The 27,296-nt window shown below is 48.4% G+C and overlaps 1 protein-coding gene across 4 annotated transcripts in view; it reads left to right on the top strand.

The window, feature by feature from the left end:
* The window catches only part of LOC133351122 (thyroid receptor-interacting protein 6-like), a 58,814-nt gene extending 31,854 nt beyond the window's left edge, over positions 1 to 26,960 (top strand). For 3 of the 4 annotated variants that reach the window (XM_061566088.1, XM_061566089.1, XM_061566091.1), the window contains 10 exons: positions 2,802 to 2,965; positions 4,587 to 4,703; positions 6,312 to 6,563; positions 8,374 to 8,797; positions 9,373 to 9,767; positions 11,691 to 11,826; positions 14,966 to 15,135; positions 16,395 to 16,573; positions 19,645 to 19,765; positions 20,497 to 26,960. In XM_061566088.1, the coding sequence (XP_061422072.1) occupies positions 2,802 to 2,965; positions 4,587 to 4,703; positions 6,312 to 6,563; positions 8,374 to 8,797; positions 9,373 to 9,767; positions 11,691 to 11,826; positions 14,966 to 15,135; positions 16,395 to 16,573; positions 19,645 to 19,765; positions 20,497 to 20,628 (2,090 nt within the window). In that variant the 3' untranslated portion in view covers positions 20,629 to 26,960. Of the gene's footprint in view, positions 1 to 834; positions 1,638 to 2,801; positions 2,966 to 4,586; positions 4,704 to 6,311; positions 6,564 to 8,373; positions 8,798 to 9,372; positions 9,768 to 11,690; positions 11,827 to 14,965; positions 15,136 to 16,394; positions 16,574 to 19,644; positions 19,766 to 20,496 lie in introns of those variants that run through there. The other variant, XM_061566090.1, reaches the window with a different exon arrangement.
* The last annotated feature ends 336 nt before the right edge of the window (positions 26,961 to 27,296 follow it).

Below are 27,296 nucleotides of genomic sequence, written 5' to 3'. Positions count from 1 at the left end.
ACAATTGTACTGGTTTGGCTAGGATAGTCCCGGGGCATTTATATAATAAATATAAATCTTACTTTTGCTCATGGGTGCAAAGGGCAAGGATACCTTAGCAGTGGGTTGAGCTGGCAGTCGAGTAGGTGGGGCCTATGAGCAGTGGGCAGGGCCAACAATAATAAGGATAGAAGGCACTCGGTGTGGGTGGAGGTAGCGATTGAGTGGGCATGGTTATTGAATAAGTGGGCGGCGCTGCTCGAGGGAGGGGCTACCAACTCCCCATGTGTCCTGGTTGAGCTTCCCGTAAAATTGATAGCTTTACGTACGACAGGTTTGTACTAAGTGATTCCTGTATTTGTCGCCGCTTTGTGAGGCTCTGCATGCCGAGTGAGAGAAATGGGAATAACCCGATCGGGTATGGAATTCCCTGCGTGTGCGTTGTTTGAAAGCTCTCTTTCTCTTCCCCGTCAACCCTATTTACCGCGCCATGGTTAACTGGCAGCCTGCCCCATTGTTGCGAAAGTGAGCCATGCACGTGTTTTATTTTATCTGCAAATAGATGTCCTGGATTAGCTGCCCGCACCTCCGATCAGCTCGGTTGGCAATGTACGACGCGAAAGAAGTTCAACAAACATGTACATACGTTTCAAACGGATGAGCTATTTTCCTTGGCTCGCAAAGTCGGGCACACACTCGGACAGTCGCGCCAGCGCATGTCGTCGGCCCTCTTCACACGTCTTGTGTTTCTTCTCCCCGTCGCCCGGGTTTATTTCCGTCGAGGCCGGCATGTGTGTGCACGCGTGCGTGTGCTCGTGTTGTTGATGTGCCACGCCATCACATCCACAGCCCTTAAAGAGCCACCGTCACCGCGTTCTATATTTAATAGGGCATCGTTCTGTCGGAGTCGCGCACACACACACACACGTGTGTGTGTATGACGGGGTTGTGTTTAACGCTGGGTCGAATCGGCCGGTACTTGGTGCCTCGCCTGGCGTCCAGGGCAACACAGGTTTGTGTTGGATACCGATCAGGACATTGTACGGCCCTGAGCTCCATAGAACAGCGCCGCTAAAGGACGTTTTAAACGAAAAATTTAGAAAAATTTTGAAACAAGCGATGCCGTGACTGTGGCTGCTTTGTATAGGAGGTGTCGTGCGGTGAATAACAACTGAAAATAATTGTCGGCAAGAAGATAAACGAGGAAGTTTGCGCGTTCGGCAGCGGTGCCAACAAAGCAAGAGGAACTCAGAAAATCAAAGCAGGGACAATGGATTGTTTACAAATCTCTTGAAATGTACGTTTCTTCTTAAGCATCAACCAATTACAGGAACCGTCGCAGGCGTGGGGTTTTTTTGTCCGCCTGCCAACCCATTTCCTAAAGATTCTTCATTTGCTTGATCTTCCTTCTCGATTTCACCGAAGAGAATTTGTCAGGAAGCGCCAGGCTCGCATCGCTTCCCCCCCCCCCCCCTTGTCTGCTTTCTGAGTTTACTTGAACCGCCTTTTGGAGATACTTTCCTGAGTTACGAGAAACTTAAATATTAAAAAAAAAACGGGGCCAGGAAAAATATTGGCCCCAACGGCAACGGTGAAGGGGCGGCCAATGAGAATGCAAGGCGGAAGGAAGTACGAGAGACTGTACCATTATTATGCAGGTATGTGATTTCTATCGCAGACAAAACCATTTATGAGGGCAGTTGGGGCGGGATTTTTTTTTTTGGTGCCCAATGGCGCACGAATGCTTTACAATTCGTTAACGTGGAGGAGAATGGTTGGCGGATCGCGCAGATAGTTTTTTGCCGAGTTTAGTGATACGTACCTTTTTAAAATGAAGGTTATGCAACTTGCATGAACAACGGCGCGATATAAGACTAATCGTTAGTATTAATATCCATTCGTATGCGTGTAGTTTCTGCGAGTTTTCTGGTTTCCTTCCACATGTTGGCTGTGATAAAGGCACTGTGCATAACATATTCGCCCACAGGGAAATGTAACATGTGGAAGGCAGTGGAACGAGTAGGTTGCTTTACCTATCAATTTGAGGCTGAGTCGTGTTCTTGTGTTTGAATGTGTTTTCTCCAGGCACTCACAAACACGTAAAACACTCCATAATTAGCCATACAATCCAAGAGAGGTCCTTAACCGAACATTGGGTTTTAATGCCAATGACATACCATGTTTTCTATTGCAAATCGTGTAAAAGGTCACTTATGTTCTGGAACTCGTACATGAGCCAGAGCGTCGTGTCATGCCCATGAACGGCACCGGAGCGTAATACCACAGATTTTTCTCCTGAAGGCACTTTCATATCGCTCTCTCTCGTGCAATGATAGGCACCCTGCTGTATCGCACATGGCTGCCAGCATTTGAACTCAGGATCTCTGGTGCCGACTCGTTGCTCTAACATGGCCATGGTGAAGCTGCAAAGCCACACACACCACTTTTGATATTTAACCATCGGTAGGTTTAATATGGCGATGTTGCCGTTGTGCAATGGTTTATCGCACTCGCCACTGGATTTGCAATTGAGAGTTTGAAACTGTGGTTGTGCCCATTTACACTGCTGGGTCGGACAAACTCAGGAGGAATTTAAGAAATGTTCCCGTTGTGGTGGAGTTACGTGCGTGTATGTCTCACCTCTTACAAGACGTCTAGCCAGTGTGGAAGAGTAGGCCTAATTCTCTCTACAGAGGTCCTCGAGAGCTTCCTCGATTGGAGGGCCCTTCTACCACCAAGCACTGGCATGAGCAAGGCATTTCTGGACTGCATCTTTTTACCTTCGACTTTTCACACATACTTTATTGTTCTTTCCCTTGCAGGTGATTATCCGCCACCCCCACCCCCTCCTCCTCCAGAGGAACCGAGCTACCGATCGGAAGTGCTAGCTGGGAACTACCCTCCGCCACCGCCGCCACCTCCACCACTCCCCGGTGCCTCTGCCACCCTCCCCGGGAGGGCCAACCCGTGGACTGACAGCATGCAGGTCGGTGCCACCCCCACCGCCCGTTGCGGCAAAGGCCCCATCCGCAAAGTGGTGCCAACTTTCGATTTAAAGCTTTCGTAACCTGTTCTCCACCTGAAGACGACTGCTTGCGTTGTGGCCGAAACGTCGTGAGAATTATTTTATTATGTTATATTTTTATTATTTTATTATTTTTCTTGTACGTGACTTTACCGAAAGAACCAAGAAGATGGTGCCAACTTTTTTTACTCGTTAGGGGGAGCTGTCTGCCTCCTGTAGGGGAAGACAGGGGAATGAAGGGATGTGGAGGTTAAAGGGTGTGATGCATTGTGTTTTGCGGTGATGTTAAGGTCGTAATAAACGGCATCTCACATTTGTAGAGCAGTTTTGTTGGCATGGCCACTGCTGTAAGAAATGAGAAGGGGGGGGTGGGGTAGATCCCTGTGAAGCCCAGCATATTGGGCCCCTCTGCCTGGCCCAGAGGTCGTAAACGGGTTTTGATTCCTTACCCGTACCCGGCCGCACCAGGGTCGCAAATGGGTACCCGTACCCGTACCCGGCCGGGTACGGGTACCCGTTCCCTACCGTACCCTACCCGAAATGAGTGACAAACGGTTACTCACCAGTGACTCACGGCCTACCCGTACCCGGCCGCACCAGGGTTGCAAACGGCTACCCATACCCGTACCCGGCCGGGTACGGGTAGCCGGGTATCGGGTAGGGTACGGGTATCGGGTACCCGGTTGCGACCTCTGGCCTGGCCTGTGGACTCCGGTGCAGTTACTCTGCCTGCATTGCACACTCACTAACGATAGCCTCTCTCTACTCCCTCCCACCCCCCCCCCCACTGTGTTGCTACCTATGGCCAAATCTCAAACATCTGATGAGCAGTAATCTGCAAGACCCATTATAAAAACGATAAATGTAATTTTCTTACCAGCGAAGTCCCCCCACCAAGTCTCAAGAGGGTTCTGAATTGGGATATTTGACCACTTACTTTTAAAGGAAGAATGCTCCACTTGAAAGGAAGCTGGAGTACCCAGGGGATAGCGCTCGCAAGGTCCGCATCGACGGGTTTCATGAACTCGCTTGCCGTGCCGCTGATGTGTTTTGGCCACCTCTCAGCGGCGCGGGTTTGGGAGTCTCGCGTGTAAATATAACCCAGCCACCCTTGCCTCCGAAGTGCTGTGTTACAGGCATGTGTCACCTCGCCCTGGCTGATTTATTTATAGATTAGCAGATTAAATGGTATGGCCTTTGGCCACTTAGCAAACCTAGTTGGCTGTTTATTTACTGCACGTTGTGGTGGTCAGTTTATTTCAGTCTAAATTCTTTATTTCTTTCGCCTAGGTGAATGCCCCACCGAGGGGGGAGGTATCTTTCACAATGGAAACGCAAGTCGGAATATAAGGGTGAACGCAGCAATTGGATACATTATAAACCATAATCGATCTACTGCTAGTTGAAGACTCACCGTGAACCTTGTCATGCCATCTCCCATCGTTCTACGACGCAGCAATCAGTTTGGCACCTGCAAACGAGCAGATCTCATCGCAGCGGAATTGTCCCCTTGGACAAATTCCTGTCGGTTTTCCGCTCCGACCGTGATTTGATTTGATCCGCCTTCCTCACGGTTGTTCAGGGCACCGCCAAGAAATCCGGCTATCGGCCCACCAGCATCGACATGGAGATCGACTCGCTCACCAACATGCTGGCGGACATGGAGAGCAACTCTCCCTTCCCATCGCGCTCGCGACCGGTACGAACTTTTATTCATTCGGTAGAATTTTGGCGTGGGTAAACTGCCACATTAGGCAGTAAATGCTCATTTTCGATGGAAGTCCTTGATACACCTTGCAGTAGTAACCTGCTCACAGCAACAACAACAATAACAAAAAATCCAAAAACATCTGTACACAGTCAAGTTCACAATGTTAAGGTCGTGCAGCAACATGATACAACTAGCACGAAAAATACGAGGCTACTGGAACGCATAACATAGTCAAAAATATCGATTTAAAGATTTCGTGACTGCAGGGATTCATCTTCTTGGTTCTTTCGGTAAAGTCACGTAGAAGGGAAGTAATAAAGTAATAAAAAGAAAACATAATAAAATCATTCTCACGACGTTTCGGCCACAACGCAAGCAGCCGTACAACGCAAGCAGCTGTCCTGAGGACGGCTGCTTGCATTGTGGCCGAAACGTCGTGAGAATGATTTTATTATGTTTTATTTTTATTATTTTATTACTTCCCTTCTACGTGACTTTACCAAAAGAACCAAGAAAATAGTCAAATATATATATAACAACTTAAAGTCCGCAAAGCAGAGCGTACAATTGCACGTGCACTTGCGAGGGAGTTTCGCAACATTTGTGCGATTCACCAACCGTTGTCGGATTACAGACGTGCATAGCCACCACTGCCCAGCTACAAACCACACTGGATGCAATGATGCATTGTCGGTTCCCTATCGTTCCGTAACCTTTTAAGTATGTTAAAGCCCCAGTGATTATGCGTAGGCAAAACCTTCCAGAAAAAAAACTGCGCTCAGCTGTGAGCTCCGTTTCAAAATAGAACGTGGGCATGTCCATTGTGAAACTTAGATTTCTTCTGAGCTATTTTATTTATAATGAGAGAGCCATGCAGGCGAAGTGGATGACACAAATGTGTGATTGTGGTGAAATATTTTGCTCGGAATAGATATCAATAACAAATTGGCCATGCCTCTGCGGTGAGATCTTACTGAAAATGTAATGATGCATCTTGAGGTCTTGTTGTATGCAAAATAGTAATAATATAATTAGACATGGAACTATTTACCCTCCCCCATGTGAGTTGACCAACGTGGTGAAGTACGGTCGACCAACCCACATGAACGACAAGACGTGGAGAGGCCATCCAGCAGCAGCGTAACGCAACGATGAAAACGATTGTTATAAATAGGCATACAAAACGCGTACATTTACACTGGCCGGGGGGGGTTACAATAGTTCTACTGTTACCAACAACTCTGACTGCGGCAGGTTTCGGGTTAAAAGTTCGCCTTCTCAGCGCTGTACTTGAAAGGGAGCCAATTCAGCTCTCAGTGGAGTTCCCAAAATCGGTTAAACATTTTCAAGGCACCGCTTATTTCAAATGTTTGCTAATAACTTCCCGGAGTTCATCGTTTTAACGTGAATTACTCATGTCCTCGCGTAGAAAATCAGGCTCGCGTTGGAATAAATTGGTCTCTTATTGTTGGTATTGTAATTTATCCAGGTAGAGTCTAGCTGGGCCGCATGTGTAACTCCGACGCAAAACGGGTCACAATTGACGAGGCGCTTTTCTGTGTCTGTGGCGGTGTTGTTATTGTTTGACCTCCCTAGACGTATTCGAACACTCTACCATCCCCACCTCCGGCCGCCGACTCCACTGCCAACACTTTACCGTCGTCCCGGCCCACCATGGCTTCCTCCTACACCCAGGCTTCTCCATCCGTGGCTGCCTCCAAGTCAACCTCGGGGCCGCCCCCCGCCTACTCGAACGGCCGCTCTGCCAGGCCCCAGCCGCAGCCGCAGCCGCAGCCTGTGGCCGCGTCGTACGCCACAGCTCCGGCACGTCCGCCCACCAACGTGCAGGTGGGGAGAGGCACGACGTGGTGCAAGCTTAGGCAGGGGGGGGGAGGGGGGAAGAGGTCAGGACGACTTGTGACATCGCAACAATGTTTGCATTATGACTGCAGGTATTGTGGTCTATGCAAATATGACTCCTCGTAAAAAAGGTATCAGTTTTGTTGCCAGATAGAAGGGTAAAAAAACAATTATCATATTTTTTACTGGCAAATGAGGTTCCAATGGTGTAAATGCTTACCGCGAGCTCTCATACTCTGATGGTGCATTGTCTTTGAGTTGTGCGCCTTTTGGCGTCATCTGGTCCAACCCATGTGAGACTAGGCTCTAAGGAAAGCTGTCTCGGGTGTGGACCAATCAACTTCAAGGACAGTGCATATCATTATCATCATCAGAGTTGTTTCTTTTTGTTTGCATTTTGACTGCTTGTGTTGTGGTCATTGCAAACATGATGCCTTGTATAAAGGTGTCAGTTTTTGTACCAGTTGAAAGGGTAAAAACCTATTACTATATTTTGCCACTGGTAAAGGAGGTCTCATAGTGTAAATGCTTACCCCGAGCTCTCAATACTCTGATGGTGCGCTGTCTTTGAGTTGTACGCCTTTTGGTGTCATCTGGTCCAACACCAATGGAGACTAGGCTCTAAGAAAAGCGGTCTCGGGTGTGGACCAATCAACTTCAAGGACAGTGCATATCATTATCATCATCAGAGTTGTTTCTTTTTGTTTGCATTTTGACTGCTTGTGTTGTGGTTATTGCAAACATGATGCCTTGTATAAAGGTGTCAGTTTTTTGTACCAGTTGAAAGGGTAAAAAACTATTACTAAATGTCGTGCCATGTTCGGTTTAAGATAATATTTCTCGTAAATTTCAGTAAATAAGAGAGTTATCATGTTGGCCGTTCAGAAATCGTACGCTTGGTCAGTAAGTTGATTGTAAACTGATAATAATTACTATCATAATATATGATGAAATTCATACTCATTAGCATCATATACATTTAAGAACATTATCTCATACTTGCCTCCGCCAAAAACCGGCGGAAATGCATTGAGTGATGATGTCATGCCGGCCTTGTTGGATGGCTGCTTGTTTTATTTTCAATTCCGTGAATGATTCGCGAAAAACATTGAGACTGGATTAACGACATGGGTTTGTGATTTAAAGAATGTGGTTTGTTTAACCAGTCAGCACTTTTATTTATGCAGCACTGTTTGCACGTCCTTGACAAAGCACACACTATGAAACATAAGTAGTATAAAATACCAGAACAGTGCAAAACAAATTGGGCATAGACATGGCGATACCGCTGGCGATACAGGCAAAGCACTCAATTAGTTTGTTTGTTGCATGCCGTGCGTTTAAACACACAATTATACTTTGTGGAATTTGGTAGTGGTGCAGTGGTTTGTACTGGAAGTACTGCAAAGCACGAATGAAATTAATTTAGAATTAACGTTTTTGGGTTAGATTGCGTTTTTTATAAATGTGTCGTAACCCTCCACCACCCGACACGGCCAATCAGTAAAAAACTGTCACCTTGACAGAAGACAAATAGTCCACTACTTTAGCCCACCAGTGTATTGAAGAGTGAATTCACAACATTTTCAATTTTTGAGTACGACGTTTCGCTGGTAATTACATCCAGCATCATCGGGCATTTTGCCAGAGTGGTAAGCCTACGTGTTAAACTGAAATTCATTTGCTCACTTCTGGGAAACTGATCTTGCAATAATTATCGTTAAAACATTCAATCGTGACAACCTTATGAGCAAGCTGCTCAGTTGCCAACGACGTGCGTCACTGGTGATGCGAACAGGTGCGCGTTGCCCAGCCCAGCCACAGCTACGTGGGCCCGGCCGCTACCGTGTACGCGCCCTCGCCCGCCCGCCAGCCCGAGCCCGCTTACTCTGCTCAGCAGCAGAGGCCAGGAGAGCCACAGGCGACGTACGGGCCCGGCCGGCCCGTGGAAGCACCCTACACTTACCGCCTGCCTCCCAGCCGGCAGGCTGAGGTTCAGCATCAGCCTCTACAGCATCAGACACAACAGCAGCAGCATCATCCGCCGCCGCCGCAACAACAACAACAGCAGCAGCAGCAGAGGCCGGGAGAAGTGCAGTCTGCCTATGGGGCGGCGAGGCCAGTGGATCCTGGCTATGGATCGCGGTACGGAGACCAGGGCCAAGGGCACACGGCCAACCGACAGCAAGCCGAGCCGGCATATGCCCCGGCGTACAACGCAGGTGACGCGCCCCCTCGCCACACAGCCTCCGGGTTCACTTTATAAACGATCTCATCTGACCTATTGTGGAATGGCCGCATATATAATCTGGATAAAAGGCTGGGCTTTCTTTTCCACGCACAAGTCACCTCTAACTATGAACAATTAACTACTTTACAAAAGAAACATTTGGAATACTCTTGGAATGCTGTTGTCATTCGGTGAAGCACCATATTCCTACCTCGTCTCACTTGATAGAATAAACGCAAATTTGTCGGCGATTGATGATCCAGCACTCCCTGTTTCACTCCAATCACCTTCCACACCGGTGGTAACTCGCATCCTTATCACGCTTCTATTGCTACTACTACTATGTTTACTTGACTCGTGTACACTTCCCATTGATTCCTCCACCCATGTTGAGGACTGACTTTACTCAATAAAAAATAAATATTAACTGTTATATGTCACACCTTCTATCGTGCTGTTCATTACTGGCCATTTGCGTCGTAATACGAAGTGGCGACATTTCCAGCGTCGTTGCGCTGCTAACGCATGCCGGGCCCCGTTGTGTGTCCGCGCGCTGCGCCTCCCTAGGTACGGCTCGATACCAGGAGCCGGGATACACGAGCAATGCAATGCCGCGCCCACCAGCAGCGCAGAACTACGCACCAAAGCAAGAGCAGGCATTTCCTTCGGCCCAGCACCAGCAGCAGCAGCAGCGTCCACCCCAGCGTCTCGACTACCAGCAGCAGCCGCCCTCCCACGGGCAAGCACCGGCGGTGGGATACCCGCCGGGTCAGCACCAGGCTTCAGCCTACTCGCAGGCTCAGGCGCCTGCCTACCACCAGCCCCCGCAGGGGCAGCTCGCCATGTCGGGGTACACGCCGGGGCAGCACCAGGCATCGGCGTACGCGCCGGCACAGCTCAAGAAAGCTTACCACTCGGACGACCTGCCACCATCGGTGCCAGGATCTGCTCAGCAAACTAGGGTGAGCGGGGTGGTTCTGTTGTGTATAATTGCCAACCTTTGCTGGGCTAAGCGGCAGGCAGCTGATTTTAAAACCTTTGTTACCAGTACAAGTTATAGATTAAAAACTTGTGTGTGCATATACTTGTATTGCGTTTTTGCTATGTATTGACACCCTGTGTGGGACACCCATTGCAAAAAAATGCCCCATCTCAAAGGATTAACCAGATGAAATATCCGAATGAATGAGATAGAGTTAAAATCTATTTAGAGGTTTATATGTGTGTCATTGGGATCATAAACTCGTTGCACTTGGAAAACCCAGTTTAATTCAAGGGTGGCATAAATTCATGCTTCAAACCCAGCATCTCGGCGGCCATGGCATTGGTGTCCTAACATGGCATGAGTGACGCGAACCACCCAGCCACCTCGGCATTGCAATAATTGAGTGCAATTGTAAACGAGCAGCATATTCTCTCAAAGCACGTGGTTGCCTCTGGTTTCTTCTGCCTGGTCTGGCCACAGGCCCACCAAAGATCTTGCCAGCGGTCATCATGCCGTGCCTCAGTGTTTGGCGTTGCTATGAGATATGTTTTTTAAATGTTTTTTCTAAACGCTACAAAGGATATCCTTTAGACAGCATGTCCAGCCAAGTTTAAAAAGCATTCAAGTTGCATTTCCACGTTGTAAACAGTTGTCAGAGTCCTCGCTGGACTTTGCACCCTTGTGGTGGGAATTGCAGCTTTGCCAGGAGTATTTATAATTTTTGGAAAATGTGTGGTGTTCGTTGAACACCAAATTCAATTGGTAACACCGCGTCCACTCGTGCTCCATTGTAGCCGCCCAGTGACCACCTGTTTTGTTTTTAGCAGCTCCAAAGTGAAAGGAGTTGCATTTTTGAACCCATCTGCCCTCTTCAGTACCACGAAACTCATAGGAACTGGTGGTGGGGGGGGAGACGTGTGTCAAAACGCACTCTCTCTTTAGCAGGAAATCTCAAAAAAACACTTTGTCTGCATTTCCCGAAACAATCCATGCACACATAGATGGGCTCTGCGTTGCTCATGTACGCGTGCGTCCTTCAGCTTGCCGGCGCTCACAATTATACAGCGCTGGCGGCTTTAATTAACCCAGGTTAACCTGCCTGATGCTACCCCCCCCCCCCCCCCACGGGTTGGGGAAAAAAACAGGGCGAAAGCCAGGGCTGTAGCCTCGTTGGCAAGTTGAATATTTAACCCCATAATTGCGGTGCATATTTTCTGTTCTCGTTGTTCTCGTCATCAAGGTGGCATTTATCAAACTGTTTGGTAGTTATGTCCGTGGTTTTTAACCTGGGGGCCACAATCGTAACAAGTAGGCAACAATGTATTGGTCAACATGCATTGCGAGCGAATAGTATGCTTGGAGAACATGCATCGAATAAATCGGGTAAGAATGAATTGTTGACATTTAATTCAAGTTCAGTGCAAATAATATGCGTATGTTACATATGGGCGATTGCATTGAATTGAACAAGACGGTGGGAATAACTAACTTTTTTTTATTTGCACATGGCCGTGAATCAAGTGACCACTTATCACTAGAGCAGGGTTGGATGCAACCTTTTTCTCACTGAGCAGTGAGCAGGAGGACGTACTTGCGGACGCATTCGCTTTATCTGGAAATTTAGCAAAATATAATTTAGGGCTTCCCTTTTACCGGCCTAATGCTGTGCCTGCGCGTATTTTACCTCTCACTAACGCATCGGGTCGCAGTTCCCAAGTTGTACGCCCTACTTGGGCGCTTGCAGTGAAGGTGAACATAATTTGCCATCCACTTCCAAGTTGCGGGCCTCGTGGTCGCACAAAATCAAATCGCAGCCCATGCACCGTAGGCTTCCTCACCCATTGATTACAGTCGCCCTGAGGACAAGATTGCGCTCACAGCTCCAACGTTCGTTACGCAGACTCTACTGGTGCAAGGTGGCGGCGGCGGAGGCGGGGCGCCGACGATGGGGGTGTCCGGCCTAGAGGACGAGGTGGACCGGCTCACCAAGAAGATGCTGCACGACATGAACAACCCGCCGTCCGAGGAGTACTTTGGTGAGTGTCCTCGCTGCCGGTAATCCCGACGCGTGTTGTCGCTTTGTGCCCCGCCGCGCTGAGCCAGCCGTCGTTTCACAGACACGACATTCATATGAAAGGCTCCCAGATTGGTCCGCGTTCACGTCTAACTGCACGTGTGGTGGCCGGTGGCCAGTGTCCTGGCCAATTTCTCTCCGTCCGCCCCATTTACAACAAGAGGCACTAGTTTTTGCCCGAAATAATAAAATGGTGAAACTGTAAAGCTTTGTGACCTTTTGAAATGCTGTTTTAGAGCTTTCACATTAATTTCCACGTGAATGTAACAATCATGTGCTTAGGCCACCAACTACAAGCTTTTGGCATTTAGCCCACATCCACATTGTGAATTGCCTTTTACTTAAGCACACACTTAAAGCAGAATTTGTGTGATTCACTTTCCAAATACCGTTTTTCTTAGGCAAAAACGAAGTAGATTTGTTATTTTTGTACAAAATGTAATTAACATCTGTGCATAGGCAAACGCAATGTTTGACAGCCAAATGCTGATTATATCTTTCGTATTTGGAATTGGCAGGAAACAATGATGCTGCTGTGAATTGTCGAATTAGTTGCGCAAAAGTTTCTCGCTTTTGCCACAATTTATGTTGAAGGTTCTGGCATGGGACCAGTACACGACTGTGCTCTTCCTCTGTCGGAGAAAGAAAACAAAAATGTGCTTCCCGGAATAATTTATCTTCGAGTGGGCGAGCGGCGTTGTGTGGGGGGAGGAGCATATGAACCACATTACTCTTTACACGTACGTGCGTGCAACTGGCATTCAAAACGGTAATTTAAGTAAACAAACGTTTTTTTTACATCTTTTGGATGTGTATCTAGGCTGTGTCCCCCTCCCCGTGCTCTCTGGCATGAGTGTAAGTCTTCATTAAATCGTAAAATTATAAAAATACTGGGGAATTATTTTGCGTCGGCATTTCTAGCATCGCACTTTGTCAATTGCATCAATTCGTCGAATTGATGCAATGTGTGAATCGTCACACCGCTAATTTTTTAACAGAGCAACCCCAGTCACATTAGTACGATTGTGAGCATTACACTGAGCTTGCATTAACGTGGTGCTTTTTTTGGTGAATCATAATTTTGCTATTGTGTTCGACTGACTCTTGAGTGTTCTGTCCGGAGTTTCCTTGCATTGCATAGCCCGTTGGATCTTCGTTGGTGCAGTTACGCCACCTGCTGTTGCTGTTGCTTGTTCAGTCTGAGGTGCTATTTTTTTAATCGGTAGAAAACTGGTCTTTATCGTTCCAGACGTCATCCTTGTCACATTCACAGTTTTCATCATCAATGGGGTTTTTTTAATTTTTTGTAATATTTCTATGCCTTTTTTTCCTGCTTCTGGTCACGATACCAATGTTTTTGGTGAGTGTGTGTCATAATTGGTCAGTGAAAAGGCCTACGTTGAACAACAGGAAATGTTATATCCGTACATATACTGAACTTCAGCACTAGAGGTTCTGCACTTGCAAAATGTATGGGGGGGACGGGGGGGAGGGTAAGTGGGGAGGGTAAGTGGGGAGGGGGGGAGGGTCAGTGGGGAGGGGGAGGGTAAGTAGGGAGGGGGGAGGGTAAGTGGGGAGGGGTAAGTAGGGAGGGGGGGTAAGTGGGGGGGGGGTAATTTGGGGGTGGGGGTTAGTGGGGGGGGGGGGTAAGTGGGGGGGGGGTAAGTGGGGGGGGGGGGGGTAAGTGGGGGTGAGTGAGGGGGGGTTAGAAGAGAGAGTGAACGTGCTGCGCTGTAAAAACAGCGGCGACCCAAATTTGATTCCTGCCGACGGCTATCATCGGCGACAAGTGGTCTCAGAAACAGTTCCTGGTACCCTTCGCCAACCGGCACCGAACATCGTGGTGAAATATGGCTAAACACCTCCCATGACTGATTTGGAGAAGTCTTCAACCAGCAGTCAATTGACAATGTTATGAATTGCCATGATTCTTGGTTGCTGTTGGATTCGAACAAGGATGTTATATTTTATCTTGCTTTCCCAATCTCATTACCATTGTTTCTCATTTTTTTCTGTCTTATTTGTACAGTTGATTCCGTTTTGTCTTAACGTAACATTTAACTGTTCACAAACACATTGTGGACAGGGGCCCCTTGTATACGCTTCCTGGTGGGATGCTCCAAGTGCATTCCATATCCATTGATGTATTGTGAGCCTAGAGAATGGATTTGCATAGCTACCGCAGAGACTAAAAAAACAGGCCTCCAGGCACAGGCTTTCATTGGCACTTCAAATCTATCCTTACAAAGTCGTAAATTTTTGCTGTCCAATTTGACGTCCACCCCCCCCCCCCCATGTCTATCAGTGTTTTGCACAAGAATACACTCTCTAGCGTTCAAAACTGAATTGCGTTATTTTCTACAATTAGTTTTGTGTCCGTGCCTGGCTGATTTTTATTTCAAATGTATTCGGCCTTGGCCTAATGTCATAACGTTTTAACAGAGCTGCCTTGGCCAAAGCGTGGTCCTAAAGTGTGAGCTTCTGTGCGTGCCAAACGTGTGCGCAGGCAGGAAGCGCATGCCATGCGTGGGTGGATCGGTGGACGAGAGTGAAAGTCTTGCTTTAGTATTGCTCTCCACTCCATCTCAATCGAGCTTAACAATTGGCACTTTTTGTAAACCGAGGGTTAGGGGGAATTGCAATTTTAAGTCCCGGGAGGATGGGAATTTTTCAGCATTGTGTTTCTTTTTCACGGCCAAAAGAATTTTCCTGCCCTTATTATATAATTGTATTTGCTGTTTAACGTTTTCATTTTCTTTTTTGTCACGAATGATTTATTCTTAAACAGCCTTAGAAAAATATCTTCTCCCACGTGCGTGCTTGGGTGCTTGTGGGCACGTGTACTTACGGGTTTTGACGATCATCCGTTGAGCAACCGCAGTGATGTGGCTTTGTACTTTTCACGGCCACTAACTGGCTTCGGTGCTGCCGTCCGTTGACTCCATAACAGTCTAGGAGGCTGAAAGCGCAGCGGTCGTGGTCTGTTGTGTTGTGTGCGCGTGGCAGGCAAACATCACAACCAACACTTGCCCCGATAGTCTAGGAGGCTGACGGCAGCGGTCGTGGATCCCCGCTGTGTTGTGTGTGTGTGCGCGTGGCAGGCAAGTGCGCGCGGTGCGGCGAGAACGTGGTCGGGGACGGCAACGGCTGCACGGCCATGGAGCAGGTCTTCCACGTCGACTGCTTCACCTGCCTGACGTGCAACGCTCGCCTCCGTGGGCAGCCCTTCTACGCCGTCGAGGGGAAGGCGTACTGCGAGGGATGCTACATCGTACGATGCGCACACGCGCACGCACTCGTGACACGCAAAAAAAACACAAGGGACAACGATTCCCCCGTTTATAACCTTAACAGACTGTTGGGGGAAATGCTGTTAGCGAGCACTTTTGAAGGCTGGCACGGCACGCGAAGGGATGGGTGGCCAGTATCACGCCTGGCTGCCTTTATCTTCCAAGTGGCGATGTTTACACACAGCACCAGACACTCATTTCAGGCTTAGTCGACCCTAGGGGAGGCCCAAGACCGGTTCAGATAATCGTCACTGGTGTTGGCTGTGAGCAGGAATCGAACTCGGGTCGCCGGGTTCGAAGCGCAGCGCGCTAAGCACTGACCACAGCGCCACAGCCCCCCACTCATGCACATGCGCATGCACACGACAATGATTGTCGATAATTATGGTCATCGCGATCTCGGTGACGGTCTTTTTCATTCATTCACCGTTCGTCATTGGCAGGGTTTCATCATCATCATCATCTTCACATCAGCATTCCCCTCTATCATTGTGATAACGATGATATTGACAACTTACCGTGAACTAATTAAAATGTTAAGCTATCACTCAAACATCCTGCCACAATGAACTCAAAATTAAAATAACACAGCAGGAGAATGTGCTGCCAGTGGTATATGATACTGACTACCCTCCCCCACCCCGCCTCGCTCGCAGGGTTTGGTGTTTGAACTTCATGGAAACGCATTTCTGCGAATCTATGAAGTAATTGTGTTCGAACAACGCACGGCAAGTGCGGCTGGTTCCTTCACAAATAGAAAATGAAAGCGTCGGCCTCGTGTGAATGTGGTGAGCTCCGATCGGTTCATCACAGACCACAACCCACTGCCCGTGAAAGAAAGTATTTGCTGCTGCTGCTGTGCTGGCAGTGGTGCACATATATCAACAAACAACTCGACGAACTCGTCAATGGAACTGTGGCCTTACAAGGAAAATATATAATAAGCATCGTTTTGGGCAATGGGCCAATCTAAGAACAATGGCATGAAGAAGGTCCATTGCCTTGCATATATTTCTCCATTCAAGGCACTGCCCATTCTACGTTTACATGGGAGATACGGACGCTGCACGTGAAGCAACGTCTGATGCAATCAAGTGTATTATCAGACTCGACATACAGTTGTAATGTTCAATCGGTTGCTCTTCAAATTCGGGACGAAGAGACCGACAGACAGACATGTGTGATTCCACTGACCACGAACCCTGCTTTGTCCATCCCGCACTTTCCGTCCGCTTGGCAGAACATGTTGGAACGCTGCTCGGTGTGCTCCCAGCCCATCATGGACCGCATCCTGCGCGCCACGGGCAAGGCCTACCACCCGCAGTGCTTCACCTGCGTAGTTTGCCGCAAGAGCCTGGACGGCGTGCCCTTCACCGTCGACGCCACCAACCAGATCCACTGCATCGAGGACTTCCACAGGCGAGTGGGCCCAGCAGCGACGGGCACACGCTGTGTGCGAGTGTGTGTGTGTGTGTGGTAGTGGGGAGCGCACTGAACCCGGCGAGCCCTAGGTCGACTCGGCCTCAAATGAGTACCTGAGACAAAGGTAGCCGGGTGTGGTGCTGAGCACCTACCCTCTTGTATGCCGTGCCGGCCTTCATAGATGCCTTCTAACGGCGCTTGCCCCAACAATCTGCTGAGGCTACACGGGGGATCTTTGTCTTTGTGGCAAGGGTGGCGCAGTGGTGGTGGTAACGCTCGTGCCTCACAGAAAAAATGGCGCGCGGGTTCGATGTCCGACTGGTGCCTGTTCTGCGTGGGATTTGTATGTTCTTTCTGCCTGTATGGGTTTCCCTCCGGGTTCTCCGGTTTAATCCCATCGCTGAAAAAATAACCCATAAACAATCTACCTGGTTTCGGCCAAAGTATCCCAATGCTGAAGAAGTGACCTGAAATGACCTCTTGCGATTAGACATGGCAACCTTGCTCCCTCTCGAGCTTGGCAGGACCCCCCTTAAAAAAATAAAGTCTTGAGGCTCAGTGAGTCTTTTGTAAAAAATAAAAAGGCATAAATAATGTATGTGTCTCATCCTCACATTAGTTAAGAGCTAGATTGGACATAGACTGGCATTGTGGGACATCACGATTGGATGTTGGGATATCTCCTTAGGGAATAGAGGAGAAATGAAGAAGTTAGAGGCTCAAGAGGGGCGTTACTCATTCTATAGGTCAGGAAGGTGAGACTTTTACGGTTTGGTCACGTGTTGAGAAGACACAAAGAAGAAGATGCTATGAGGGGGGTTATGGAGATTAAGAGACCCGCAGTAAGGCTTGCAAAGGAACCCATCGGCTCACAATAGCAACCCATATACTGGAAGAGATGCAGGGCAGAAAGTGTGGAGGGAGATGGAGGGTGGCATGGGAGGATGCGGTGGAATGAGGTAAGAGGGGACGGTGGGACGTGACCAGAGAAGAGTCGCAGAATAGAAAGATTGTGGAGAAAGAAATTCCAAGTAGCAAATGAGACTTCGAGCTTCGAAGAAGAGGAAGGTGACTTGAGATGAGCTGACGCTGCCCCCTGTGGTCTGGAATGACCTCCCCCCTGCATCTGACCAAGTCCCGGCTAAATCAACATCTTCCTCTTACTCTAGGCCAGGGGTCGGCAACCAAAATAACAAGAAGAGCCATTTCTTTCCAATTCGGTACAAAATTCAGTATTTCAAGAGCCGCAATGCATCTGAGTACATACGTACTCATCGTCAAGAAGCAGCCCGTAAAGAGCCGCATGCGGCTCCGGAGCCGTAGGTTGCCAACCCCTGCTCTAGGCCTAGGACCGGTCTCATTGTGAAGCGTCTTTCCATAAAAGTAAATATATTCTAGCCATCTGTGTTTATTTAATGTGCATGTACTAGGTGTGCGAGTTTTCCCACCGGAAATGTATATATTTTTTTATGAGGACCGCTTTCCCGGATGTGTCAAAGTGTCTGCCGTTATCTTTTAATTACTGAATATTTGTTCATAGCATTTGTAGTTGTGTATTTATTTATTTATCGCGCAGTTGCTGTGCAAAGGTCAAAAGGTCCCAAACATCAAGTGACAAGCAACAAACGGCAACGATCAAAGTTGTAGTAGATGAATAAGTGTATCACGTTTCTTGGATTTGGCAAGGTTATACACGAGCTTGGGAGAAGAGAGATGATGAGAAGGAATACAATTTGCGGTTTGGAGAGCTCATTTTGTTTCTATAGCATTGGCTGCAAACCGGAGGCTTTGTGGGTCCATTTTAAAGAAAGACGTGCACAGGGCTGTCTTGTGTATATAATTACCTAGACTGTGTCCTGGCTTTGAAATTATACTTCACTGAAAAATTGTGCATTAAAGTTCCAATCAAGTGTCCCATTGTGGCACTCTGGTGACATCACTCTCGTATGGTCTAACACGCGGGCCACTGCAAGTAACATTACTGAAGTGCACTTCGTTAATGGAAAAAATACACTTGAACCTATTAGTTTTCTTCCTTTTCAACCTCGTAATAACCGGTGCCCTACAAGGCTGCACGATAAGTGCCTAAGTACGGACCCTCGATTCCAGAATTCACATCATGCAGTTTGCCCAAATTGCCATGTGTCATTCCGCATCTCTACGATGTTTTCAGAGCGCTTTTTATCCGAATGAACCTCGAGTTTTTCTTTGTGGCGCTGGCATCGGTTGCCGTATTTTACCAATGCTGTTGCGCCACCTGCTGTTGCTCTTGTTTAGTTCACAAATTCTGAGATTGCTTCTAAAAAATGTGCGTCTTTCATCTTCAGTGGTCATCATCACCACGTTTGCTACATTCATCGCGATTGCTTTATTTGTTATTTTTTTCACGCTTTTTTTTTGCCGGGGAGAGTGATTTCGTTCACAAATAACAAAGCGACCAGAACGTTTCTTTGTAAACGTGCACTTTGTTTCCACTAAGTCCAACTTTGCTTGAACCGATCATGGAATAGTTCATCCGATTTTAAAGTTGGCGGAGCGGCAGGCGCAGCGGTCGGCACACCACCCCGCAAGCCTGGCGACCCGAGTTTGGTTCCCCGCCACGGCCAAGGAGCAGTGACGCGCGATATCCGAACAGGCGTTATATTGGCCGCCCCCTTTACCAACCTGCACTCACCATTGTGGTGAGGTACGGTCAAACAATCGGCCACGATCAACGCTGTGTGGACTGGCTTTCATTCAGTCGTGGACTGACACATAGTCGATGCGCCAGAGACGATATCAATACCCCCCTCCCCACCTTAGGTAGCAGAACTTTTCGTCATACCGATTTATTTATATGGCTAATAAAAATTAATTACTTAACCCCCCACTCATTTCAAATGGTTATCACATTATGCACTATTGTTGGCCACGTGAATAAATTGTAACTGATAAAGCTATGCTACTTCACGTGGTACTGACAAGTGTGATGTCTGGGCTCATGGACTATGTTGAAATGGAGCTCCTAGTTTATTTTCGCGTGCTTTGTCTTTACGTTTGTGACCCCCCCCCCCCCCCCCCCCCTACAGGAAGTTTGCACCACGCTGCTCGGTGTGCCAGCACCCCATCATGCCGGAGCCGGGCCAGGAGGAGACTGTGCGCATCGTGGCGCTAGACCGCAGCTTCCACGTGCACTGCTACAAGTGTGAGGTGCGCTGCAACGAGTGTGCGTGCGCTGGTATAGTGGGGAGCGGCAGTGGAGTGCTTGGCACGCTGCACTACGAAACCGGCGACCCGGGTTCGATTCCCGCTCACGGCCACAACCAATGACAATTATGTGAACCGGTCCTGGGCCTCCTCGAGGTCGACTCGACCTCAGACGAGTACCTGGTGCGGTGTGTAAACATCGCCACTGGGGAGACGAAGGCGGCCAGGCGTGGTGCTGGCCACCCACCCCCTCGTGTGCTGTGCCGGCCTTCATAGGTGCTCGCTAACAGCACTTGCCCCAACAGTCTGTTAAAGGTTAATGACAATCGGAAGCGGTAGTGTAGTGGTTTGTGTACTACCGCTACAAACCCGGTGACCCGAGATTAGTTCTCGCTCATGGCCAATAACAGTGGCGAATATTTGAATCGGGCCTGGGGTCCTCCCCTAGATCGACTCGGCCTTAATTGAGTACTTGGTGTGGTATGAAAACATCGGGGTTGGGGAGATAAAGGCGGCCGGGCGTGGTACTGGCCACACCACCACACCGTGTGCCATGCCAAGATGTGGTTTGTGTGGCTCGCTTAACAACACTTGTCCCATCAATATTCTAGGCTTCCTTGACCTCTTGTGAATAGGTGTCCAGTGAACTCCCCATAATCCCACACCACGCACGTCTCACTTCCCCCCCCCCCCCCATCGTCCCACCCTTTGCCTCTTTTCCTGTCGCCGCGCAGGACTGTGGCCTCGTGCTGTCGTCGGAGAGCGAGGGGCGCGGTTGCTACCCGCTCGACTCGCACATCCTGTGCCGCAACTGCAACGGTCGCCGCATCCAGGCCCTGTCTGCCAACATCACCACCGACCTCTGACCGACCTACGCTCATTTGCATGAGCTGCCTCCACATCGCCCACCTTGCCCGCTCGTCAACCAACCCTTTCCACCGACCAAACCCACCTTCATGTCTACCCTACCCAACCTATCCAACCACCGAGCCACTTATTTCTCCACTGAGCTACCCACCTTCCAACCTACCCAACCACTTACCCACCAACCTACCCAACGACTCACCCATCTACCCAACCACCCACTCACCTACCAAATCATCACACTGCTGACCTACCCACCCTCCCACCTATTCCACCCGTCCTTACCAACCAACCACCCACCTACCTAACCACCCATCGACTGGGCATGTAGCGAGGCATTCAAATAGATTCTTACATTCGTGACATGCATCGAAATGTGCCACTAGAGGCGCCGCATCAACCTCGGTGTAAAAAAGGAATTAATCGTGATCCCAAATTGTGATGGCGCATCGAATTGTTGGGGGCGGAAAGTAGTTTTCGTGAAATGAACGTGTCGTTTGCGTGAATCGTACAAAACAAGCGATTTCTTTTACGTGCGGGTTTCGACGCAACGTATCGTGAGCAAGATCTGTATTAATCTCAGAATCGTCGCAAGCCTATTCTGAAAGCACGACACAAGCACGCAACACATTTATCCTACAGGCTGTTGTGTGTTGTTGGCGAGTACCTATTACGGCTTCCGCATTGCACAACTCGTTGGTGAGCATCACCCAACACACAGCCACCTTTGTCTCACCACTCCCCAGCACACGTGTCGGACCGCACATTGCACCTAGCACTCGTTTTACGTTTGAGTCGACCTATTTGTAGGCCGGGCCAGATTGCGATATAAATTTCCAACGGTGTGTACGGGCGGGATCATCGTGCTGTGTGTGTGTGTGGTGAACACATTGACGGCAATCCTTGAAGGACATTGGCAACCTTCGACGGCAGTAGTTGCCGCACCACTTTCTATTGCTGCTTGGGAAGAACTGTCAACGCTATGCTATTGCCACACACACACAGAGGCTCCAGTTGCGCATAGTGAATGCATTGGTAGTGAAGATTACCAGCAACAGTTGCTATAAAACTGCCCTGGTGTATCTTTTTTTTTTTCAATCGGTTCATCTGTGTACGCTCATGAATGCACAAAGAATTCTGTAGTGGAGAGTCTTCTTTTTTTTTTACTGCGTAACACAACGGCACAACTAGTGTCGTGCTTGAGTCCGTGTCGTCCTCAGCCATATAATGAGAAATAGGCAATCAATTATGCTACTTCGCCCTGCTATTTCAAGCATTCTGTGCCCTCGGAGCACAGGGATAATTTTTTTATTATTATCACAAGCTGCGACGTGCCCAGTAGCACGTTACATTTGCGCGTGTGAAATCGCAAAAAACGAATGATTCATTCGGTTTATTGCCACGCGCGCGCACACGCGCGTGGTTCTTGTGGACGGAGAAAACGCTTTTGGGAGTGGCGTGAACACGGATTGACGGCTTGACGAGGTGAATCATTTGAGCTCCGCTGGCTCTCCGCCGCCGGCCAGCCATGTTCTGCACAACTTTGGGGGGGAAAAAAGACATCGTCACATATTTAGTCTATAAACAGCGGAGAGAGAGTAAATTGTGTCATCGCCTGTTGGTATAAAATTGCTTGACTTCGCGCGCGTTTTAGAGGTGGTGGATTGTCCGGTTATATTGCAGCCTTTATCGATTTAAATACGAAGGCTGAGTGAACATGGGTAAGAGGAATAAAAGTGCCTTCCATGATGCATGCTTTATATAAAAAAAATGGTTTAATCATCTTAAGATTTTGATGGCCTGAATTGGGGGGGGGGGGTGGGGGCTTTGCGTAGAGATAGCGGCCCTGCTAAATAAAGTACACTGCGTGTAATCGTGAACATTGTTGCGTTGAAGAGCAATATTATATAAAAAAAAATTGAAACAATAAAAATCCTAATGCAATAATGTGCAAATATAACTTGATATAGGTATAATGCTGTGCAAGTTTTTTTTTTTTACTATGTTACAAATATCGGTTAACTATAGCCTTAATACAAAACGGCCGCTTGGGTTGCTGGCTCAGTAGGGCTTTGCGTGGTGGTGATCACAAAGTGTGTGGCCTGATGCAGGAGCAGTGCTGCCACATTGGATGGATGTGCGGTGAAAAGTCCCTTTCAACATTTTCAAAGCAAATTGATTGACTCTGCGGTCTTCACATTTGTATGTTAACTGCAAAAAATGGAGAAGAAATTAATAAATAAAACGCTGGGATCTTGCAGAAACCCTTTTATTCACCAGACCTTGGATCCCTGTCGCTACCCACATTTTCCACCCACGTGATAAATATTTTCCGCAGTTCAAATCATTTTCTTGCTGGGGAAAGCGGTTGTATTGATGAGGTGGATGCGTCGTTTGAGAAGCAACACGGAGTTGACATCGGCAGGGAATTCAATCATTGGGATCGTCCATGATGGACCCAAGTGCATTACACTGCATAGAAAACGAAAGTTTTAACCAGTGGTGTAGAGTAGCGTGGTTCGCATGGGCCCTGGTGCAATGATTGTAATGTGTGCGGGGGGTGCCTACGTTCAATTTCCGCTGTGTAGCCTGGTGTCTGGGCCCCGGACACGCAATCGCCATCCCACTGCATTCAACGAGCTCCTTCACTGCTTTGTACATCCGGCCACACGGACTTTCTCATCGCCCTTTGTATTGCCAAGGGCACCAGTGGAAGGAGCCACGTGCCGGTGTTGTACCTTCACGTGTAGACGTTCGCACGAAGGCAGCGACATTGCGCGGTGACGCCCGTTGCGTCCTGCGATTCAAGGTTACTACAGGGTAGCTTTTGTTTGTTTAAATGAGAGGAAAACTTGTTTAGATGCGTCTGCATGCATCGGCTGCAGATACACACATTTACCTCTCTTTCCATTGTAAAGCCGCGCTGTGCCGTGGGCCGTGCCGAGCCAGCGCGGCTCGGGAGGAGCCCGGTTGTTTTTCCACTGCGGGAAGACGAGCTGTGTCGCCGAAGTCGCACGCAGTGTGTGATGTCGGAGACGCGCCGCGCGGGTGAAGCGGTGACGGCTGTGTCCTTCGGGTCTGCTGGCTTGCATCATGCACCGTTGAAAATGATTGACCCCCCCCCACCCACCCTTCATCCAGAGCCACATTCGGATGTGGGTTTTTTTTGTTTCGGGCTGGCGTAGAACGGTTTGGTTCCAGGCTCGGCTCTGTATATAGCCAGTGGAAATCCACCCGTGTACCGCGAGCACTCCGCACTGGTCCGGCTCCGATGTGCCAGTGGAAAAGGGGAATTTATCGCCACTTTCCTCTAGCATAGCTTGCGTTGCGGAAAAGCCTCGTGGCCGTGATTTTTAGGATGGAAGCTTTTTGGATTTTTGAATGTTTACCTACATTGGTGTTTGTTCCCCCCCCTCCTCCTCCGCTAGGCTATGATTGTCCTAAATGCGCTTCATTGTAATCTATGCAGTTTGTTATGCAATATTGAATTGTAGTTGACTTGTGTAAGTTTCGAACGGGGGTTAAAAAGTGCAAATGTGAATGAATATGGGTTCATGATTTAATGAATTAACTGAATTGGGTGGTGATGATGATGGCACGACTTGCTTTAATTCCAATAAACGAGCAAAGTAAAAGACGGCTTAAGAAAATTGGCTACCGATGTGGATTTTGTATTGACCACAGATTGGCTACCAGTGCCTTCATTTCACGCCTGTTGCGTTACAATCGGCACTTTTGTGTGTACCACTGTGGCTGATGGTTGGCACCTCTTCCACAAAACCAAACTCCGCGCACATATGTCTCTGGAATAAAGTTCGACGCAATTGCCACCAGATTTCAGTACCCGATACACGGATGCCTATTCGCAAACTGTCCGGGTCAAGCCCAGACATGTGGCTACACCAGCTGCATATGCTCAACAATTCTGCTAGGCACCGGAGGTGCAACTATGGGGTGTGTGTGGCAGAGTTGTAACGCATATGTGGCCCAGTTGGCCACAAGGGGGGGGGCTACGAATCAACATAAGTAAGAAAAATTAAGAAAAAAAATTCCAACAGTTAACCATAAATGCCCAAAAAATACATTGTTACAAATGAACCAAAAATTTATTTTTGAAAAACAGCGTAAATATAGTCGCGCTGCTGATGGTGTGTTACTGAGCACCAGGCTGTTATGCGAACTGACATGCTCATGACAACGAGACGCATGATAACTAACTTGTGATTATTGTACCCTTAAATATTGTATTAATACTGCCAATGTGAGACTGTCTTTCCTACAAACCCAATACACGATGCAACTAAAATAATATATCTAATTATAGCCGTCATTGTATACGGCTTTTAAATAATCCGTAGCGATTTCGGTAAAAGAGAGTCGTCATGAGAAAGGATGGGTGGGGGGGGCACAATCGTATCTTGAATAGCCCCCGTTGAACTTGTATCGTGCCCACCAGGGGCGCAAGGACCTGACTCGGTTAAGCAGAGCTGAAGTCTCGTGTTGGGAATTTCTGTACGATCTGTGGCGGGTTACTCAAAACCACTCGCTCAAATCCAGTCTTGGTTTTAAATGTTACTGTGCTGTGTACGGCAGAGGTCGCAAACGGGTTTTGATTCCTTACCCGTACCCGGCCGCACCAGGGTCGCAAACGGGTACCCGTACCCGGCCGTACCCTACCCATACCCGGCCGGGTACGGGTAGGGTACGGGTATCGGGTACCTGATTGCGACCTCTGGGATGAAGCCATGTTGCAGGCGCGGGTGGGTTGATTCTAGGAACTGGAATTGTGAGAAGAGACAAGACGTTGGGAAATGAGTGACAAACAGTTACTCACCAGTGACTCACGGCCTACCTGTACCCGGCCGCACCAGGGTCGCAAACGGGTACGGGTAGCCGGGTATCGGGTAGGGTACGGGTATCGGGTACCCGGTTGCGACCTCTGGTGTACGGACGGTTCGGCTTTCACGATCCATAACTTTCGTATGAAACTAAACTCTGCCCACAGATTCGACAATTGCACGATGACCTTTGGCACTTCTGGTAGAATGTCTATGTGTAGCCATTGGCCTGTATGAACGTCTAATTGGAAACAGCGTAATTTGTCCCTTAACTTCTTTTGCCGGAATTGCTTTGCCAGTCACTGCCTTTTGCTTTCAACCTGACCATTGCCCTTGGCGTTTTCTGTGGGGAGTTTTTTGTTTGTGTGTTTTGGTACGCGTGCTATAATTCAGTGGGAGGAAAAGTGTTTGCTACTCTCAGTATGCCACCCACAAACTGTGTGTGAAGTGTGTATCGGCTCGTAGTTGGGGGAGATGTGCCCATCAGCTTTTCATAGCCCTGTGCCTCTGCCTCCTGTCCAATAGGCCTCTGGTGCAGTTGCACAGCCTGCACACTCGATAGCGTTGCCACTTGCTCATTGAAAATCCACTTGATTGTCACTCGCGTGCGTATCATTGGTCAGGCTTACTATTGCTCCCAATGTTTAATTTGCATGTGGTTTAAAGACATTTGTTAAAACCCACACACCCCGCTGTGTGGGCCCTGTGTGGAACATGTTGGGCTATAGGTTGACTGCCACTCTTGCTGGTGTATGTACATATTCATCTTTGATTACCAAGGGCACAGAGGCCACCAAATGCCGCTTTGACTCTATCGATGTGATTTAGAGAGAGCGAGAGGAGAGATAAATATAGCACACTGGGAAGCAGCCATGGAAGGTTATGTTATTTAGCCTTGTATATTGTTTGTAATGTACCAAATAAGAACACGAATGAACAAACCAACATTTATCTCAAGAGTATTTACCCATAAAGAAAGCCTATAGAGAATGTTGCTCGCGATTCACTTTGTGGCGTACGTTACTATCTTTTCGTTGTTCATTTATCGTGTAACCAAAACTATATTGCCATATTGATACACACGCATAAACACGGCGGAATGCGTAATGATGTTATGTCTCGCTGGTGGTCTATAAACACAGCTCTTGCACGGCCTATTAAGTGGTTCTTTTTAAAACAAGACGACTGACGCTTTCCTACGGACGATCACTCCAACGGCGTGTGCTAACATCAGTATGGAACCCTATGTCCGTGATGCAGTCATGTTTAGTCTGTTGATGGTCGGCGATGCGGCAATCGACTCATCTCGACGAGCTGTACATGATGCACCACTACGGTGCGTACGGACGTTCAGGGTTTCAGGCGCAATCTTCCCCGCTGCGTTTCGACGTCGCGGAGTAGCACTGATTTCGGATTGATTGGTACCCCAGTCGCGGAGTGAAGTACACCCCTGGAGAAAAATAGTGTCACAGAAATAAAATATTTTATTGCCTCGACCCATTTTGTATTATTTGGTACCCCGGGGTCCCACCATAAGGATCATATAGCGACCAGGAGACTCGGAGGACAATGGGGTAGAACGAAGGCTTTCGCGACCAATATTAACCATAATACAGGTTTTTTTGTTTGGGTTATATCGCTTAAATATAAATGCGTCGTTAAACCCGCCACCACCCGACACAGCCAATTAGTAAGGTTTGTCACGTAGACAGAACAGATTTGGCATGTTCTGTTTACGTGACAATCCTCGCTAACCAGGCTGTGTTAGGGTGGAGGCGGGGTTAACGACACATTTATATTTACGCGATCTCACCCCAACCCCCCTGTATTAT

Source organism: Lethenteron reissneri, chromosome 36, assembly GCF_015708825.2.
Source record: "Lethenteron reissneri isolate LAM-NWPU_2019-01 chromosome 36, ASM1570882v1, whole genome shotgun sequence".
Classification (NCBI taxonomy): Eukaryota; Metazoa; Chordata; class Hyperoartia; order Petromyzontiformes; family Petromyzontidae; genus Lethenteron; species Lethenteron reissneri.
The sequence above is the reverse complement of the archived record's forward strand: the minus strand, read 5'-3'. Positions and strand labels throughout refer to the sequence as shown.